Source organism: Lepisosteus oculatus, chromosome 9 (genome assembly GCF_040954835.1).
Source record: "Lepisosteus oculatus isolate fLepOcu1 chromosome 9, fLepOcu1.hap2, whole genome shotgun sequence".
Classification (NCBI taxonomy): Eukaryota; Metazoa; Chordata; class Actinopteri; order Semionotiformes; family Lepisosteidae; genus Lepisosteus; species Lepisosteus oculatus.
Window position 1 is genome coordinate 19,251,440 of NC_090704.1, and position 19,835 is coordinate 19,271,274.

At 38.2% G+C, this 19,835-nt stretch overlaps 1 protein-coding gene across 1 annotated transcript; it reads right to left on the minus strand.

Annotated features, from left to right (window-relative positions):
- Positions 1-3,443: 3,443 nt before the first annotated feature.
- Positions 3,444-8,896, minus strand: LOC138241204 (galectin-1-like). The gene is made up of 5 exons (XM_069194255.1): positions 8,830-8,896; positions 8,462-8,508; positions 7,129-7,208; positions 6,310-6,475; positions 3,444-3,755 (listed from the first exon to the last, which is right to left on the minus strand). The coding sequence occupies exons 1-5, from the start codon at positions 8,879-8,881 to the stop codon at positions 3,609-3,611; spliced, it is 492 nt and encodes a 163-aa protein (XP_069050356.1). The 5' UTR covers positions 8,882-8,896; the 3' UTR covers positions 3,444-3,608.
- Between the last annotated feature and the right edge of the window lie 10,939 nt (positions 8,897-19,835).

The following is a 19,835-nucleotide window of genomic DNA, read 5'->3' on the forward strand; positions in this document are numbered from 1 at the left end:
GTCCCAAACTTTCCAAAGAGCTCAATGTCCTCATCATCTCCTACGATCAAATCATAGTTCCAACCACTTTCTTCACACTGGTGAAAGTGGAATTGTCTGCATCTGCACCCTGAATGCAATTCAACTTTAAAACCAGTTAATGCTTACAGTACGTCCCCACTGAAGAGCACAGTGTCAGTGTTTGGCCTTTTTCACACTTGTCAGCCCCCTTACCTGGATAGATTGTGTAATCTCCATCACCTCCTGAAATCTCATCACCCCCATCACAGCTAGAGTATCATTGACACTCCCCTCCACATTATAATGTTATTTCCTCTGTAGGGAAAACCGGTTCAGGGACGCCAAATATGTAATCATAGTGGCTCTCTGAAGGCACCAGTTCTGTAGGGTTTGGGCATTTACTGAGACAAATATTAATTGTAGCAGTAAATCACAAAGTTGATTCTTTTGGTGGCTTTAGAATCCAACCATGCGATATAACTCAAACAACGCACACACACAGGTACTAATACACGAGGATACATTTATTAATACATAGAATATGCATATAAACCTAACAGATCTTATCGAGAGGGTTATCAGAATACAAAAGGTATATTCGGTCAGTTACAAAGAGTTACACATCAAGAGGACATACGTTCAGTATATCATTCATTAAGACCGTTTCGTAAAGTGAACTTGGTTACAACTTCTACATTAGATACTCAAAACAAGTACATAACTCTTAGGAATTAAATTGATATCAACTGGTTTGGATAACAATTGAATTCTCGAGCTGTAATGCATTGAAGTTGAATACTCATCCAATTTTTGGGGATTCAGATCTCCTGCGGGCACAAAGAAACAGTTGCAGGCTGTTGCTGTCCAATCCGCGCTCTCTGGCTCGGTGCCAGGCTGTGCTGTGCGGCTTGCGACGGTGCGCTGCTGATGCTCACTGTTGGCTTTAACTAGCAAAGTTTGTGCACAGGAGAAAAGATGACTGTGGGTCCCAGCAAGTCAGGAAGAGGACCGGTTCGTTCCTGATGAAGAGCTAGTTCTGAATAGTGATTCAGCTGTCCACAGTTCCGACCTGTTCACGAGGCCTGCTGCTGGTTACTCTCTGGCAACCTCCACTCTAGACTCTTAGAACAAAGGAAAGTTCTCGCACTCGGACACACTGGCCGTTCCGTGGTTGTCCGGGCTGAGTCTCAGGATGGTCAGGAGGCGCGCTGCGAGAATGTCCTGCCCTTGGGATTCTCCTTTGAATTCCCTTTAGAATTGTTGAATCTGAATCTTGTCTGAATCTTGTTGAATCTCAATCTCAATCTCTCAGGCTCTCTGTGTTGCATGTTTTTACCTGGAGGAACTTCAGCTCATTGATTGGCTGAAAGTTCCATGGGCATCAGAGTCCCACGTGGGTTACTCGGCCCTACCAGTCCCTGATTGGTTGATCAAGGTGAGATATGAGTCACTTAGTCCTGACACTTAGGAATGCAATCCAGATGTCCAACTCGCACTCCCTAGACAGATAGGCGCCAATGGGTGACCATTGATCATGATAGCCAGGCTTAGCTAAGTGCATCCCCCTTTGGGAGCTGTCCTTGGACCTTAAATCACCTTGCATGAATGGTTTCTCTGTGGCTGCACCACAGAGATGAACAGAGAAATAAGGCCTAATTTTGGAAAGCTCAGAAACACTTAATTCTGCCTTATTATTAAGCCTCGCCGCTACACCTCCAAAGTCTTCTGACTGCCCTGATTTCCATCATAATGAATAATCATCCATAGCACCCAATGAGTGTATTACTGGTGCTTACTTACTTAAGGCGGTGGCTCTATAGGTGTGAGACACTTTGGAGTACTTGTCTTCTGTAACACAGGAGATATTGCAGCTTGTACCAATATGCATTGATTTGGAACTGGAATGCATCAAAGGAATGAATAAGGGGATGCTGGTATTCAGGGCCCAGTAAGTTCAGCACAGACTCAGAGTCATTAATGGAACAGGATGTGTCCTCAAAACAGTGTGTGGCCTCTCAGAAAAAATACAATATCTTTGTAGAGACATGAAGACTGATGCTTTCATTCTTTGCATCTCCATCTATATTGTTAAGTTCATTGACAAAGGCATAAGCCTGGCCAACTACATACTGTAAGAGTCATACCCATTGCCACCTTTCAGGTATTTGTAGCTATTGGAATTTCCAATGCCATGGTCAATAAAAATATATAAACATTCCTTAGACTTAGCTTGACATCATTCCACTTTGTGTCAGAGATCTTTGTTTAAGTCAAGTATTGTTTCCCATGTGAGCACTGCTCATTTGTTGAGGTTCATTTTCAAGGCATTCGTGCTCTGCGGGTCAGAGATATTTAGCCTTGGAAATACATTTTTCTACAAATTCTATAAACTTTTTCAATCACATTACTGAAATCAATCTAAGTCAAAACTTAAAGGTTTCTCCAAGATGCTGAGAGAGTCCATAAAAAACATGAATTCTACCCAAGGTGTTCTCTGTGAAAAAAGAAGGAATCTTGTTTCACAAAACCTCTGTTATTTTCCACTGATCAACAGAATATTCTGAATAATGCTTAGCCGGGCTAAACTAAGTTCCCCCGTTGTTGACCTTGTAGCCGTACCCCAAGAAGACAAACTATGCACAGACTGTTTTTAAAGACCAAAGGCAGCAAGATGCTACTTTGGCACAGATGCTTGAAGCCAACAGTTAGGCAGTGCCAGGCAAAAGCTCTCTCTCCTCTGTCTGCATCAGGACCCTCCCAGCACATAGCAGTGCAAGCTGCCACAGACTAATCCATCCCATCTCCGTCTTGCCATCGCAAAGATCATCTCATCAGGGATGCATGGACAAAATAGATTTTGGAATATAAACTTCCTTATTCACATCCTTGAGAGTAAAATGATTATTCCAAATGCATGTTCGATGTTTACTTCATAGTAGAAAATGCATATTTACTTGTATCAGAGAATAAATGTCATTTAAATATATGAGAGTGATAGAACTTACAGTACAAACTAGAGTGTTATAGTCAACGTGTTTTTTTAACTCTTTAAATGTATTAACTCTTTGTAATACAAGAGTGAATGACTAGTTTTTTGTATTACAGCAGTTCATTTCACAGATATATTCTATTACGTTTGTTGTCTTTATGCATGATTTTGGTTTTGTATCACTAAATTGTACCTCTGCTTTTGATTCAATTCAGATCAGGAGAAGAGTTCTTCATTTCTCAACAAGTTATAACAGTTCTTCCCCATCACATGGAATTCCGCTTACTGTGAACGCTAAAGACTCAATCAGTCCAGCTTTATCTAATTCTGCCATAGTTTTCAATTATCAGGTGTTTTCTTCACTGAGCCAGCTCACACAGCATCATGGGATCTCCCCTAATTTAAGAATTAACACCAAAGAGATATTAGGAGAACAAGGCTCTCGAAACAATGAGGTGTTTTAGTGATTTATTGTTTTCCAGGATTTTTCCAAAGACATTTGTGTCTAAAACCCTTTTGGTTGAGAAATGACTACCTGGCCAAGTTAAGGAAGCAGAAGTGACATTAAGAAGCAGAAGGAATTAAAGGGTGGGCACAGCACCATTGTGTTGTCAGGAGGTTAATGGATATCATAGGCAGTGAGGTTGAATTTCCCAATAATAAAGATAGTGGTTATTGATGGCAGATGCAGACGGTCACGAAATTCCACCTTCAGATTGTGAGGACCCTCCACCACAAACATATCTCTCTTCACTCTCACTTTTAACTAAAGAGAGAAAGAAAAAAATGAATCAGTCAGCAGCTCATTACGAAGGAAATTATTTGCTTATAAATAAAGTGATAAATAGTTGAAGGCCAAATAACTAAAACTTGAAATGTACAGAAATAAAATAAGGAATTCTAAACTGTATACAGAAATAAAAGTGAACAGATAATCTGAACTTTAGTTCTAAGTTAAACAGCGCTCTCTCAGTATTTAAAATTATATGTATGATTTTATAGTAGATTACGGTGCCTGCTGGAATGAAACATCGGTACGACGTTGAACCCAGATCTATTAACAATGTGCCTATTGCATTACATTTTCTGATGAGGGTAAAGATAATTTATCAGTTCCCAACTAAACTCCTTGCAGTGAAATGTTGCAAAATGTATTATTTTAGTACTTGTATTAGTATTCTAAGTGGTGTCATTTTCAAAATCCTTTTGTTTATGTTCACTGTGTGAATATAAATATAAATGCAGTAAAAAGCAGTGCCTTTTCAATACACCATACGATGTTTCATTCCATGTATTTTTCCATACAATTTGCAAAACCTGTGCATTCTTTTTACATCACAGCAAGCACCTTTTGTGTTATTTTGCTTCACTTCTGCTTTTGTCGTGAGATACCACGACTAGACTAGAAATTGTGCCGCAACAGACCTGTCTAAGGTTAATCCAGCCTCATGCCAACAGGCCAACATGCAATTTAAGGAGTTGTATTTGAAATATAAAGGATATCCCATGCAAGGCAGCATGGTGGTGTAGTGGTTATCATTTCTGCCTCACAGTGCTGGGGCCCTGGGTTTCTTCCCAGAGTCCCACTAGTAGGGTTCAAGGAAAATTGGCCCTGTTGTGAGTATAGGTCTGTGTTTGTTTCTGTGTGTTCCCTGTGATGGACTTGCATTCCATCCAAGGTGTATTCTGTCTCGCACCCATTGCTTGCCATAATAGGCTCAAGCTCCTTGCGACCCTGAATTGGATGAAGTGGTTAGAAAATGGGTGAATGGATATCTCATGCCTTAATTAAAATGCATGTGTAATAGAAGAATCCATTTGCATAACTCAACAACGTATTTTTTTTACTTTGTAACACAAATTGCAATGGAAACTTAAAACTCACTGAACTCAACAGGTGCAGCTGTACAGTATGTATACTGATGGAAATAGAAACACAACATTTTCTGAAATGAGAATACTAGTTATAGCTTACTGTATGTACTTTCACAAAAAGGACTCAATTTGTTTTAAGCCCTCTGACCAGCAATACAGCTTGTGCAGTGAGGCATTGCAACTTGCCAGTCACACGAAAGCTCGTTAGGTGCACTTTTACCCAACGAGGTGTAACAATGCCTGATCAAGACATCTTTAAAAAGGTTTTAATTCAAAGCTTACTGTAGGTCACTGCAAGAAAAAGGCCACACTTAGTCAGTTTTCTGTGCATTCCATAATGCCTCGAATGTCACCAGAAACAAGGGAGAGGGCCATTGGCATGCTGCAGGCAGGCATGTCATGTGCCGGCGTTGCCAGCCACTATGGAGTAAGCCGCCCCAATGTGTCCCAATTGCAGAGAAGGTGTCAACTTAGAGCAAGGCCAGAGGCACTTTTCTCACACCTCCTAGATGTCACACACGACTGGTTTGGGCCAGACAGAGGCTGCCATGAACTCATCAGCAGTGGCATCAGGTCCTCTTCATGGATGAGTCACTCTTTAGCCTGTTCCACACAGACAGTAGGGCCAGAGTGTGGAAGAGGGGAATTGCTGCGTTTCTTTTTTCCATGAGTATATATATGGATAATGCCTTTTCTATATGAAGACCCCTACTTTCCAAGAAATCGGAGAAAAAGTGCAATAAATCTTTCAATGTATATTTAATGTTGGCTCTAAACAGCCTAAACTGAACTATATTGTATTTTTAGGTGGATTCAGATTCCATTGATGGAAGTAAATTCCATACTAATTGCTATTCTGGTACTTGAAGAAAGTATTTATTGTAGCCCACATTGCAATATTCCTTTCTTCACCTTTCTAATTTCCTTTTTTAACTATGCTTTGTTGTAACCTTTTCTTTAAGTGGTTTCTTTAAGTCTCTGCTTGTTAAATTATATTAAGACAAGAAAAGGTTTAATTAAAAAAATCATAAACCATAAATCAGAAAATTCTGGACACATTTACACAAACCCTACAAAAACATCTCCATTGCACGTAGATGAAGTATACCAAATAATATTCTTTTAGAAACAGATATAAACTAAACCTTTGAATTTGCACTACTGCACAACTAATATATGCAGTAATTGTGCTTAATAAACATTTTAGAATTTTAGAATTTTTTTTCAGGCAACCTACATACTTATAGCACATTTTCTCGGGTAGGATGGCCACATCTGGGCCTGTCACCACCTGTCTATAGAGACAGGGTGATATCAAAGCGGGCTTGCCTGGGTTAGAGGAGAGAGGAGGGAAACACCTCAAACATGGGCTTCACTGACTTCAGTGAGATAAAGAGAGACACTGGTGATAAGAGAACCTGACTTATAGTATCTCTATCTCTTACCTCTGTGACAGTTCCTTTCTTGAAAGGGAAGGCCTTTTCAATCTGCTCTGCTTGCCAGCTCCCCTTGGACATTGAATTGACGACAATTACACCACCATCGTCTTGGAAACGGGGATTGAAGTGCAGTGCAATGTTCTCTGAATCACTCCCCAGGTTAACACTGAATCTGAGGATAAAATTAGTGCAGATCAATAACATTGTATCTGTCAGTATATTACTCCCTATTCCCAATTCCTAAGATACGTCTTCACTTTCCCTCCTCTTTCACTATAGCTCTGCCTTTGAGCCTCTTCAGTATTCAATAACTGATGATCTCTAGGTGTGAAAAACTGTTAATATCTTACTGAAATTTAGTAACAATCCTTAAGCTGCCATTTAATATTGCTCGGCAGGACTGGGGAAATCACTGAGTTTTATACCCAGAACTGAAAGAAACAGGATGGCAAGAATTTTAATAGAAAGTTACTAATGTGAGTTTCAGGCTACATTTTAACTTTTATTATGATTATTGATCTAATCTAATTCTCTCAGTGCAGGATTGGTATCATTATACACTATTTAATATAAAATAGAATCAGCAGTTACTTAATGTTATATCCACCCATTTTTGTATTCACTAATTTTAAAAAAGTGTGTTTTCAGGCAAGCACCTTCACTAGTTGAGACACTTGAGAGTTGCTTTCAGGATATTCTTAAAAAGGAACTAAAGGTGTTTTATGAATGTGTGCAATCTGCACTCTGTTGTGAAGTATCAGAGATATCCCTTTCTCCCTCAGAGCTCTAGGTACTTAATTAAACAAACATGAATCAGTAACATACGCGTCAGCATCTGGAGCTATCTTCCCCTCAATTCTGATGACGGTGCCTTCTTTAACGACTGCATTTGTCACCGAAAACACCTGTCAAGATATCACACACAGCAAGTGGTCTACATCAAGATTTTAAGTCTGTGTAATTATTCATCCTTCTAATGCACATTTGTATATACAGTATGAAGAATGAGCTTTAAACATAGGCAATTTTTGCATAAAAAGTAATGATGGAAATATTGTTTTCAGTTTATTCATTTTCACTTCATCTATTTTCCTTTTGTTTGTAATACCGAAACGTTTTTGTGACTTGGGCTTCAAGGCTGCCCTAATTGTATAATTAATCTTATAAAATGTAAAGTATCCTAAAGGGTTATGTTCAAATTTTTACCCCAAATGAGACCCTGTGTTTTTTAACCAGATATACAAGATAGAAAATCAAATATTTTTTAAATTAGACATAAACTTATCTAGGTATTCTGTTATCCCCCAGCATTATAAAATGTGTACAAGACAAATTGATTCCTTTGAAGAAGAACATAATAAAAGAAGCAAATGAGAGGAGATCATTCAGCCTATCTTGGTCACTTAGTAAATTAATTACTTAACTGAACTAAAACTTCATCTAACTATGTCTTAAACTTGCCCAGAGTTTTGGTCTCATGTCAATAATTGCATTGGGAATCCTATTCCATACAATCATAACTCTCAGTGTAAAGAAGAACAGTGAAGCATACACAGCTATCTAAATGATTTTGTCTCTCAGTAACTTCTATTTTTCACTACTATTTTTGCATCATCTACAAATTTACCTGGTTTACTAATTTAATCTACATAATTATAGATCATTGCACACCTATACCCAAACTGAAGTTGAACCCCAGAAGTTGAATCCAGGCTAGCTGCATGTTTCTGCAATAACAGAAATATTTTCATGCCCATGTGAGGAAATGGTCACAGCTGAATCAGTAAATCAGCACAGAGTTACTGCCCTTTTTTAAACTCTTTGAAATATTGGAATAACACAAGCACTTTTTCTCTACATGATGAAATATTAGTAGAAGAATATATATATATAAAATATATATAATTATATATAAATATATATACATTTTAACTATACACAGTGACTACAATGTTGAAGTAACCATTAAATGTCATGTTCAGACACATTTGTGAAATTCTGTATTTTAAAGAACCCTGGTTTTATTTAGCAGGGACACATATATTTGAACACCAATCTCAAAGAGTTTTACAGTATTAGGGATTGATCAGGCAGTAAAGAACTGTCGTTTATTATGAAACAGATGTACTATAAAAATTTTAAATATTGCTCATCTTACCGACATTTTGCTGTAATGGATTAAAAAGGCGACTAAGCAGGAATCCTCTAGTGGAGAAAGAGAGATTTGGTGATTATTCATATAACAATAATAAGGTGAAACATACAGGATTTACAGACGCTTATTTGTGCAAATTAAAAAGTCTATCTTTACTGTGGTAAATCAAGATAACATTGCATTAACTTAGGAAGCCAGAAATAAAAATTAATTGTTTTTTATGTAGCCCTTTAAAGTTGGATTCTCAAAGAGCTTAAGAGAATGACAACAACAAAAAAAATAACAATATATTGTTAGAAATAGGGGGTTACGAAAATAGTGATATCAATATTCATAAGCCCCAACTTGTAAGTGATTTCTCCAGAATATACCTGAGTGGTTAGTATAAGTAGAGGCAGGAGAATTCTTGGTTCTCTGGCACATCTTTGGTGAAAAGAGTAATACATTGGGCACACTTAGTTAAACAGATGTTCATTAACAATATCAATACAAGCACTACACTACACACTACATCAACAGATAACAAACAAGGTACTATATTTATACTGTAGTATATGCAGACAAGGCATTACAGAGGCCTAACATCATAATCACCTAGAAAACCCCAGACTGCTACTGAGTATTAAATTCTTTAATAATACCCACAGAGGCCAAAATAAATGATAAGCTTCCTTCTAAATAATAATAATGGACACTCCACTCAAAACACTTCACAGACCAATGGGAAATTTTACCAAGATGCCAGTGTCATGCTCGTAAACCCCTCCTCTTAAGGACGCTCCATCCCTTCCTTGTATTGTACTGATCTCCTACACCTGCCTCCGGTTCTAACCCACCGTGCTATATAAAACAGAGTTCCTGCCAACCTAGGCTCAGCTTTGGAATATGGATGCCCGGAAGCCCGCCTATCAGCGAGTCCACAAGCGACTCTACGGCACAGTCTTCATCATGGCGTCCTGACCTTCTGGATTAGGGAACGTGTGGTCCCGTGACCCCCCTTTTATTTCCCCGACCCTGCGCCGGATCCCGCTCCGGCTTTTAACTCTGTTTGTCTGTGTCTGGATGGATTTCCCAATTATGGACATTGGAACATTCATGGAATTCGCCTCTGACTCCCTTGGACTGTTTGCCTCAGACACACAAACAACCCCCTATTGTTCCAAATCAGACTCCAGCCTTTTCCAATTCCTGCAAACGCTGTTGCATTAACTAATTAACCAATCAGACCTTTCCTTCATCACCGCACCCACTACATCCCAGAATGCTTAAGCCCTCAACAACTTCACCTCAACGCTCAGTATTGGTTTTTCACCAAGTGGAGCTCCTCATCTCTGTTCCGAGATTAATTGGCTTCTGAACCTCTGGCTTCCTGACCAGTGCACCTGTCTTTGACCACGACTCTTGAACTGAGATTCGGATAACTACACTCAAATTTTGTTTCTAACTCCCCTTGCTTTCTTGAGATCTATTAGTCACCACATAGGGTCCTATTATTCATCTGGTTAAGTGCCATAACGGTACTGGCCAGTGTGATATGGCAAGAGCATATATAATAAATACACTGAGCAGGTTGCACACTATAAAAACAGTTAAACCGTGAACTTATTAACAGTTAAATAAGTTAACAATTTATATTATTATATTTAACTTATTTTGTTAAAGTTAAATATAATACATATTTTGTTAACTTATTTTGTACATTTTTTTGCTTCTGAATTTTCATAAAGAGTTAAGATATGGTTTTGTCATACAGTAAGTACATGTCTATCTGCAAGAGAGAAATGCTCTCACAGTCCTACCATCAGTTAGCCTTATTGAGTAACCAGTTCTTCCAAGGGACAGATGTCCTGGGCGGGCAATTGACATCCCACTGGCCATTTAAACCAGTTTTCAGACAATAAAGCCTGGATGCCCAGAGAAAACACAACATGTGGCCACTGTAATTTAAGACAGATAGAGTCTGGGTGGTACTCTGTGCTGCTATTTGGTAACTATCATTACCAAATAGACAACAGAGAAATATTACCAAAATGTTGGATCCAGGATGAGTAAAATGGTAGGTTTATTTAAACATATGGTGACGTGGAGTGCCGAAAAGCTTTGTTGAAAAGAAATTCTAAGGTTAACCCTGAAGCAGAATCACATTTAGTGTTAAAGAAAGGTTTTGTCATGCTTTTGCATTAACAAGAATCCTCATATAGGATAAATATTTTTCAGTTTTTACTACTCATCAGACACTATTTACTGTAGTAGGCACTCAATAACTTGCTAAAAGATGTGCTACTTATATTTGATTTTCCTCTAGAAAAATGACTATGATAGGGCATCACATGTTGCAGGCAGCTGGCCAGTACTGTAAGGTCCTATAGAAGAAGATTAATCAAGAATTGTGTTTGGCTTAGCAGGTAAACCGTTTCATGCTCAGATTAAGGAAGGAGATGGTCTGCTAAAAAGCATTAATTTCCAGAACTCTTGAAGTCAGTATGATGGCAGTTGAGGACTGTCAATACTTCTTTGGGCAAGCCATACACAACTACTGTAAAAGAAAGTTTGAAAGGATTTTAAACTATAAGCTGTCACACTCGTCACTAAACTCTTCAAGAATAGCATTGAATTTGATCATTGCGAGAATGTCACTATTCTGTCTTCTATCTTTTAGTCTCTCTTTTCACTTCAGTATAATGATCCTCTTCATCACAATGTTAAAAAATATTGAGATAAAAAAGAAAAAAACTGACAATGAATTAAAGTTGTGAAAATGAAAGCCTGTTTATTTAAGACTTCTGCAATTTCAAGGGCTAACAGTCACTATTGTACATGCTTTTGACTGTATCCCATCTGGTGCACTTTACAACAGTCTACAGAAAAATATGAAAATGTGGGCAATTCAATACAAGACCCATGCAAATTACTATCACTGTAATTTTTCAGAACATAGCAGGTATCACAGGTAAATAAAAGTAACTCACTATCATAATATTAAGAATTAATACAGCATTCTTTCTACAATATATTGCTGCCAACGGTGTTTCTGCCAAAGTATTAGCTCATGAATTCTGTTGTGAATACTTTTGCAATCAGTATACAGTATGTTAGTTTTGGATATTTTTTTGCAGTTTTTGCTGACGTATACTCTTATATAAAACATAATCACTTTTAAAAAAGTAGTATACAGTAGATGCAATGTTCATGCAAAGTACCATCATCATCATTTTTATCATTTTATCATGGGTAAATAAAAGTAAATCACTACTATGACTATAACTAAAATAATTAGCTTTTACATACAGTAGCAACTAGCAATTTACTATGGAATACAGGTCTCTTCATCATGTTTAATTCACAGTATACCTGTCTCTTTTGTTGGATTGCTGTATTATAAAATATCTCGATATGATGTACCATGAAAAGCACCAAATCAAATAAATATTATTATGTTTACCTCAATGAACCAGGAGAGTTAAACTGTCAGATGCTTATTGTTAAGAACTTCTGCAATATATGGAATTTTCTGGTGTCACATAATAATATAACCAGAATTATGATATCTTTATATAGTCATTTTAATAATGTCTAATCTCTTTATTTTATTTTAAAAAGATCACCATCAAAATATAATAATATAATACACTTGAAGACTTGAATATAGTTTAATCATTCTGTCTTTCCTTACATCGTCAAACCAAAACCCAGCAGGACACCAGGCAGGAAGTCTAACAACCAAGTCCCCCCAGTGAAAAGGCAGCAGTCACCTCAATTGCAATTGAGAGGTTACTTGCTATAATTAACATTAATGCTTTTACCTATGAGAAGAATCACTCACAGTTCTGAGCTCCAGAAAGCTTCTTCCAAATGTGGTTCCAGGTCCCTCAAGTGGTTGTTCAGGTACTTCTGTTTCTACATTATTTATACAGTGCTGGAACTCTGGATCCCAATACTTTTTCTACCTTTTTTGGTAACATCTGTGATTATTGGCTGAACTTTGTGTTTCCAGCCCCACCCAATTTCTTCATGCCACAACCTCTCCTGTCATCCCTTAATTTCTCTTGTAAAGCAGTTGTGACTAATTTATTATTGAATTACAAGGGGAACTGGTTAACAGTACATTATCTTAATGTAGTTCAGGTGGGTAGCTGCGTCAGCATGCGAAGGCTGCAAAGGGACATGCTGAACATTCCATGCAGAAAAGAGAAGAAGAAAACACAACGTTTCGGTTGTGGAGCCTTCTTCGAGTGTGTACATCATCTTAATGTACAACTTCTGATGGGCAGAATGAAAGAACATGCGAAATGATACAAATGGGAGACGGAAATTCATTCCATCTATCCATTTGGTAGATAACTGATCTCATCCCGCTGTTTTTTGAAGGAATCCAGAATACCAGTTTCAACAACATGGCTTAATAGCTTATTCCATCCTCCCATAAATTTTAGGATAAAGAAGTGTCTCCTGTTTTTAGTTATAAATATACTTCCCTCTAGAAATCTGTTGGGTTGACTCTGTCAATGCCTTTGAGGATTTGGAATATTTGTATCAAACAGCACTGTAATATTGCCTGTTCAAGACAAAAAACATTCATTTACTTCAGCCTGTCAGTGTAGGATTTTCCCTTAAACTGTTTAGTTAACTGGTTTTCTCCTCTGGACTCATTCCAGAGCAGCAATAAAATTTCTATAATACGGTAACCAATAGTCTACAGAATTTTCTGTGAGGCCATTGAAGTGTGTTATACAATTTTATCATGCCATTCTTGATATCAATTCTGTGCTTTCAATTACAGTATACTGTATATCTTAACATATAATTTACTTTCCCATATTGTCTGAAATATGCAAGTAACTTGTCACCATACCGTAAATATCTCAGTTTTGAATAGGTAGCCTCTTCTCAGTGCTTCCCATTGTGTATTTATAGTTTACATTTTACCAACTTAATGCAAAAACCTGCACATTAAAAGTAATCTACCAGCTGTTTGCCCAGTCTTGAATTTTCTCTAAATCTATTTGATTTCCATTTGCTACTTCTACAGTGTTTGCTCATCATCCTAATATGATATTAACTGCAAACTTTAACAGTTTACCTCTGGACCCTAGATCATTCGTATAAATTAAAAAGTTCAGTTTTCCTTGTATGGATCACTAATACCGATTGTGCACCACTAATTACTTCACACCAATCAGTATTCACTCCTTAGGTGCAATCACTTCTTTCCTTAACTCTATGTACAGTAAGCTAATGTACTTCGAACTACAGTATGCTGACAGGATTTTTGTATGAAATAGCACTGCTTTTTTTGACTCTGACAAGAACATAGCTTTGAAAATCTTAAACTTATGACATTCATCTGGGTCTAACAATTCTTGAGTGAGCAAATCAGTTAAATTGAGAATCAATGGGCCTGAGGATCTATAGAAAGTGAGGAACTGATTAAGGTGAATTATAAAGTGCCCATTATTTTCTTCACAGAGGTGGATATATACAGTATATAAAAATGTACTCAACAAAGATTTTCAATTACATCATGATTAGTCTGGGGTTAAGATCTGAGTCAAACGCAAGAGAGTATCTGACACAAATTTATAAGTTTGCAATTGTTAGTGACAAGGCTGAAGACCAGCTTGAACGTACACAGTGACATGTACAAAAGTCTCCAGAGTAGAAAAAATTGTGTCATTTTTAATAGCATAAGAGAATAAACATTTGTACACTATCATGACAGAATATTGTAGAGTTATAAGAATCCTTCTCACTGCACCTGTGTTGTTTTGCACAGAATGTTCATTCACGCTGAATGTTCATTCTCCAACCTCAGAAAAGCTAGAGAACATGAGGGTAACAACACATGATTTCACAGATGATTTCATCCAGAAAGCAACAGTGAGACATAATGTATTTAAGCTGAGATGTTTGTGATGACCATTCTTGTTAATGAAGTGATTTAAATGCTCTATGAATGTTTGGATAATGTTAAGGTATTTCACAGAAACACAATGCAGTTTAGTAGTTTTGACTTCTGCTAGCAAAACATGCCTAAAATAACTAAAACAGTGCTAACAAAATGTATTTTTGTAACATTGTTTTTGTTTTTAGGTTTGACATACAGTAGCAGCATCCCTGCCTGACGAGCTGAACCATTTCTATGCCCGCTTTGATGCTCTGAACACGGGCAATGCTAAGAAGACCCCAAGTGTGCAGGGCGAGTTTGAAATTCTCAGAGCAGGATGTGCAGAAGACTCTGAGCAGGGTGAAAATTCGTAAGGCTGCAGGGCCTGATGGGATACCACCTCGCGTCCTGAGGACATATGCAGCCCAGCTGACCACAGTGTTTATGGACATCTTTAACTCCTCCCTGTCACAGTCCATGGTCCCCACCTGCTTTAAAAAAACCACTATTGTTCCAACCCCCAAAAAGGCAAAAGTGACATGCCTGAATGATTACCGCCCAGTAGCATTAACATCTGTGGTGATGAAATGCCTGGAGAAGCTGGTGTTGTCACACATCAACTCCTCCATCACAGAGTCCCTGGACCCCTTGCAGTTCGCCTACCAGAACAACAGATCAGTGGATGATGCTGTCTCCCTGGCTCTGCATACAGCTTTGGAACACCTGGACACTAAGAACTTGTATGTGAGAATGCTGTTTGTGGACTACAGTTCAGCATTCAATTCCATCATACCCAGTCAACTGGTGACAAAGCTCAGGGGATTAGGTCTGTGCAACTCTGTCTGCAACTGGCTGCTGGACTTTCTTATCGAGAGACCACAGGTGGTGCGGATAGGCAATAAAACATCAACACCACTCACCCTGAGCACTGGAACCCCACAAGGCTGCTGTCTGAGTCCAAGGTTGTACTCCCTGTTTACTCACGACTGCACAGCAAGACCCGCATCATTAAGTTTGCAGATGACACCACTATAATAGGACTGATCAGTGATGATGACGAGTCCACTTACAGGGATGAAGTCGTACAGCTGCTTAGGTGGTGTCATAGCAATAACCTGGACTTGAACGTAAAGAAAACAAAAGAGCTAACAGTGGACATTCGGAGACACAGGCCACACACTCACAGCCCACTCAGTATTGATGGAACGGAACTGGAAACAGTCACCAGCTTTAGGTTTTTGGGAATTCACATCTCTAAAGATCTAACCTGGACTGTGAACACTGACTCTATCATGAAGAAGGCTCAGCAGCGCCTTTATTTCTTGAGGTGCCTCAAGCGATGGGGGATGCCAATACATGTGTTGGTGAACTTCTACCGCTGCACCATCAAGAGCATCCTCACCAACGGGATCACCGTGTGGTATGGCAACACCTCTTCGCGAGAAAGAGGCACTGCAGAGAATGGTCAATATGGCCCAGAAGATCATCGGCTGCGGTCTCACTGAGATTAAACAGCTCTATGAGGACCACTGCTGTGGTAGAATTCTGGCCATCACAGAGGACAGTCACCACCCCGGGCATGAGCTCTTCACCCCACTGCCCTCAGGCAAGAGATATAAGAGCATACGGACACTTACCACTAGATTCTTCAATAGCTTCTATCCACAAGCAGTGAGATTGGCGAACACATTTAGCCATCCCCCTCGGACCACACCTACACCATCACCAGCTACCTCTTTATGATTTCTTATCTATTGCACATCTCTAGTCATTGTTTACACGTCTGTATTGTTTATATTCAAACTGTCTACATGTTTACTTGCACACTGTCTACTGTTTGTTTGTATATTGTCTTGATGCACTGTTTGCACTTTGTTTTGTTTTTTACACTTGTTTTACAATCGAGAGACTTTCTGTAAGTAAGAATTCCATTGTACCAGTACCAGTTACATATGGCAATAAAGTTCAAGTTCAAGTTCAGCATATGGCTGCTCACAGCTGTATTAAACTAATTTATATCCTTTCCACCATTACATTTATTCAATCTCTTTTTGAAGTCCCAGCAGGGAACAGTCCATCTTGCAATGGGGATGATAAATCATAATTCGTCTGCTATGGATCTGCATTTATTTTGGCTTGACTCTCTGAGATCATAGAAAAAACAGCTAACCAATCTTATGCTAGTTACCAATGCTATGCTAGCTTTTTTTAACATAACATAACATCACTTTATTAGCCCTGTACAATTTCTTGCATTAGGAATTTTTCTTTTCACATACCCCAGCTTGCTCTCCATGAGACACAGACAGGGATAGAAACTTGGGGTCAAGGGCTTTGCTCAGGGGCCCAACAGAGTAGGATGCCTCTGCTGGCTTCAGGATTTTAACCAGGAACCTTCCAGCCACAGGCACAGATCCCTAGCCACAGAGTCACCGCTCTGCCCCAGACAGCTGAAATATTTTATCAGCTGAGAAGGTTTCTCATTCTGGGCACGGATTTGTCACAGCAGCTTTAAAAGCATTCAATGATATGGCTTTTGAAAAAATCACAGATGCATCACTGTCCTTATAGATCAAGTACACAAACACTCACACCAGGGTCAATTCTCCCAGAAGCCAATTAACATACCACTGATGAGCAAACTGTGGGAGGTACCCAGAGCACCCTGAGGAATTACACACAAACATGGGGGGAGCATACAAGTGAAAATGAAACCTAATATTACTATTTTTATAATAGAGCTATATGTTAATAAATATCCAAAGTCATGCAAGGTGGTTAGGTATTTTGCACTGCAGCCCCCAAATCCCTCTGAAATAACCTAATTTTCCATCCCTCATGCTAGCAAGGGTCAGGAACATGGAGCTTCGCTCATATTTTATAGATGAGCCTTAAAGTAAAGCATAACACATAAGAAAAAATAATATGCATGATAATCGGTTTTCATTTGTTGGTTGTTGGTAAATAAGTTAGACTTATTAGTGCATAAGTGGATGTGCTCTACACTAGAATTTTGTAGTTGGCTTCATCACTGCCTTGAGTGGACATTGTAAGTGTTAACAGTCTAGGAATGATCACTTGTTTAACTACCATTTTGTTAAAATAGATTCAAATCACACCACGGAAATAAGTTTCTCTTACATGTTTCTAGAACCTTTGCTTTTCCCAAACGCTCTTCTTTTGTAATAGTGTTTTTACCTCAGTATTCAGCCTGAATGAGCTATTTAATATAGCAGCCATTTCATTGTCCCATTTCATTAACCTTGACATAAACTGTATCCTTTATCATGCTTTTGCTGTTATGAGCCTGAAAAAAATGTTTATTTTACTACCATTGCAATCTTCCTTTCCTTACTGGTGTTTCAATTCTGTTTTACACATGCCTGTAATTCATTGTATGTTTATGTAAGCATTTTAGCAGTGTTTGTATATTTTATACCATTATTGACATTTTTAAATTGGATTTTTATGATCAAATGAGACCAAAATAAACATTTAGCAAAGTGGTGGAAAAGTAATGGAGCTGCAGATGCTCCAAACAACACCTGCCATCTGTGAATCTTCATGATTCTCATCCAGACTGCACCTGACCAACCATTTTACTTTGGAGGAGTACACATTGTTATGACCTGGAGGAAACCCACATTAACCTGGGAAGAACATGCAAGCTCCACATACATGGACCTATGCCACCATGTTGCCATCTTGTGATGCTGCTTTGTATTTAATGCATGCTGTTCAAAGCACTGTCCTGTCCTGCTGCACTTGTGCTAGTGCTCTGGCAATACTTTTGTTACCTTGTCATGCAATTACAGCTACTTTTTGCTGTAAATTTTAATATTGAGGTTTTGAGGCATGATTGTTTGAATTTCAAAGTGACAGAACAAATGGGCCTCTGTTTTGCATCGCTGTGTAGAATGTAGCCTTTGCATTCACCTTGCTAAGTCAGCACCTACAACACTGCTAAGTGAGGCTTCAGGGTGGGAATATTTGAATTCTAAAGGTCACACAGATAAAGATCAAATAGTGTTTCAAGGATTCTGGGGATGATGGGTTAGGAGATCTCAAAACACATTTTAAATTTGTATAATTGACACATAATTCAAAAGTCTCTAATATGTACAACAGCAAATCCTATATCCTCTGCATATTGCTTATCAATTCACTGTTGCTCCATGCTCTGAAATACAGAATTAAACAAATATTTTACAAATACAAAGAACTTGTGAGGAATGATCAGGGGTTAACAATACACAGGGCAGGAGGACAGCGCATAGATAATAAGGAAAAGCTTACAGAGAGTAGTAGATTTAAAGATTAGGCAGAGAAAACTTCACACTGTACAATCAGTGTTCAGAGATTATAGTAGAACTGTTAAGTGTAGGAACTTTTTTGGCTAGTCAAGTTTAAGATATCACTTTCTATGCATAGACGCAGCTGTATGATGAAACTGAGATGGAAATGGTGAGTTAAGGATAGTTAAGTCAGAGGGTTCAGATAATTGTCTGTCTACCGGGTATAGGACAGATGAATGTTCAGAAGAAGAGTTTATGGTTCTGAGTGTACATGTCTAGATGTGTGTGGAATCAATACCATTGGAAGCCATCCTACCCCCTCAAAACTGATACAAATCAGCCTAATTAGTTACCATAACCATAAACAATAAATAAAATATCAAATCAGCTGTGGTAGTTCTAGTAATGGCTATAGTAGTAGTTCAGTAAAAACAAGTGATGCATATAATGTGCTCTTTATTGGCTGAGGAGAATGGAACTCTCCACAAAAGAAAAGAGAAACCTCAGTAGGACAGGTAAAAAAATAATGCCAGGTTAGTATACCATAGTTATCTGATCCTGGGACTTATGATCAAGTTGATACAGCTATCACAATCCAGAATCAAAATGAGACTGCTGACCTGCCAGTGCCAGGGGGAACTCTACATCACCGTGGTGAACCATTTTTACTGCCTGAAATCAAAGCAACACCTTACAGAAAGTGAAACTGTTCATATATTTAATGCTCAAACTGAACACATTTATTTGTGATTTTGTATTTACACCTTTGCTATGGGTGAACCTTATTTCATCCAGGTACACAAAATTACTTTGACAAGTCACACTATTAATGGAGTGGTCCCTGTGTGCAATAATAGTGGTTCAAACAAAAAAAAACATCTGTCTCAGTGAGGCCAGATTGTAAATTACCAGAAAAGAACAACTCAGGGATAAAGTTTTAGATCACAATCACAAAAAATTGTAAGGTATACAAGTATCAGGAGAAGGTCACTTAATATCCCCTTGAACATAGTGAAGTCAATTATTAAATTCAATTTATTAAATTAAAGGCAAAGTTTGGGAACCACTGCAATGTCTACAGGGTATTTAGATTTTCAGAATGATTTGGATAGTTCTCATAAATGATTAATTCTCAAGTTTCAGACAGTAAAATGGTGGTGTGTATTTTTGTAATTCATGGACAGAAAATAGAATTCAA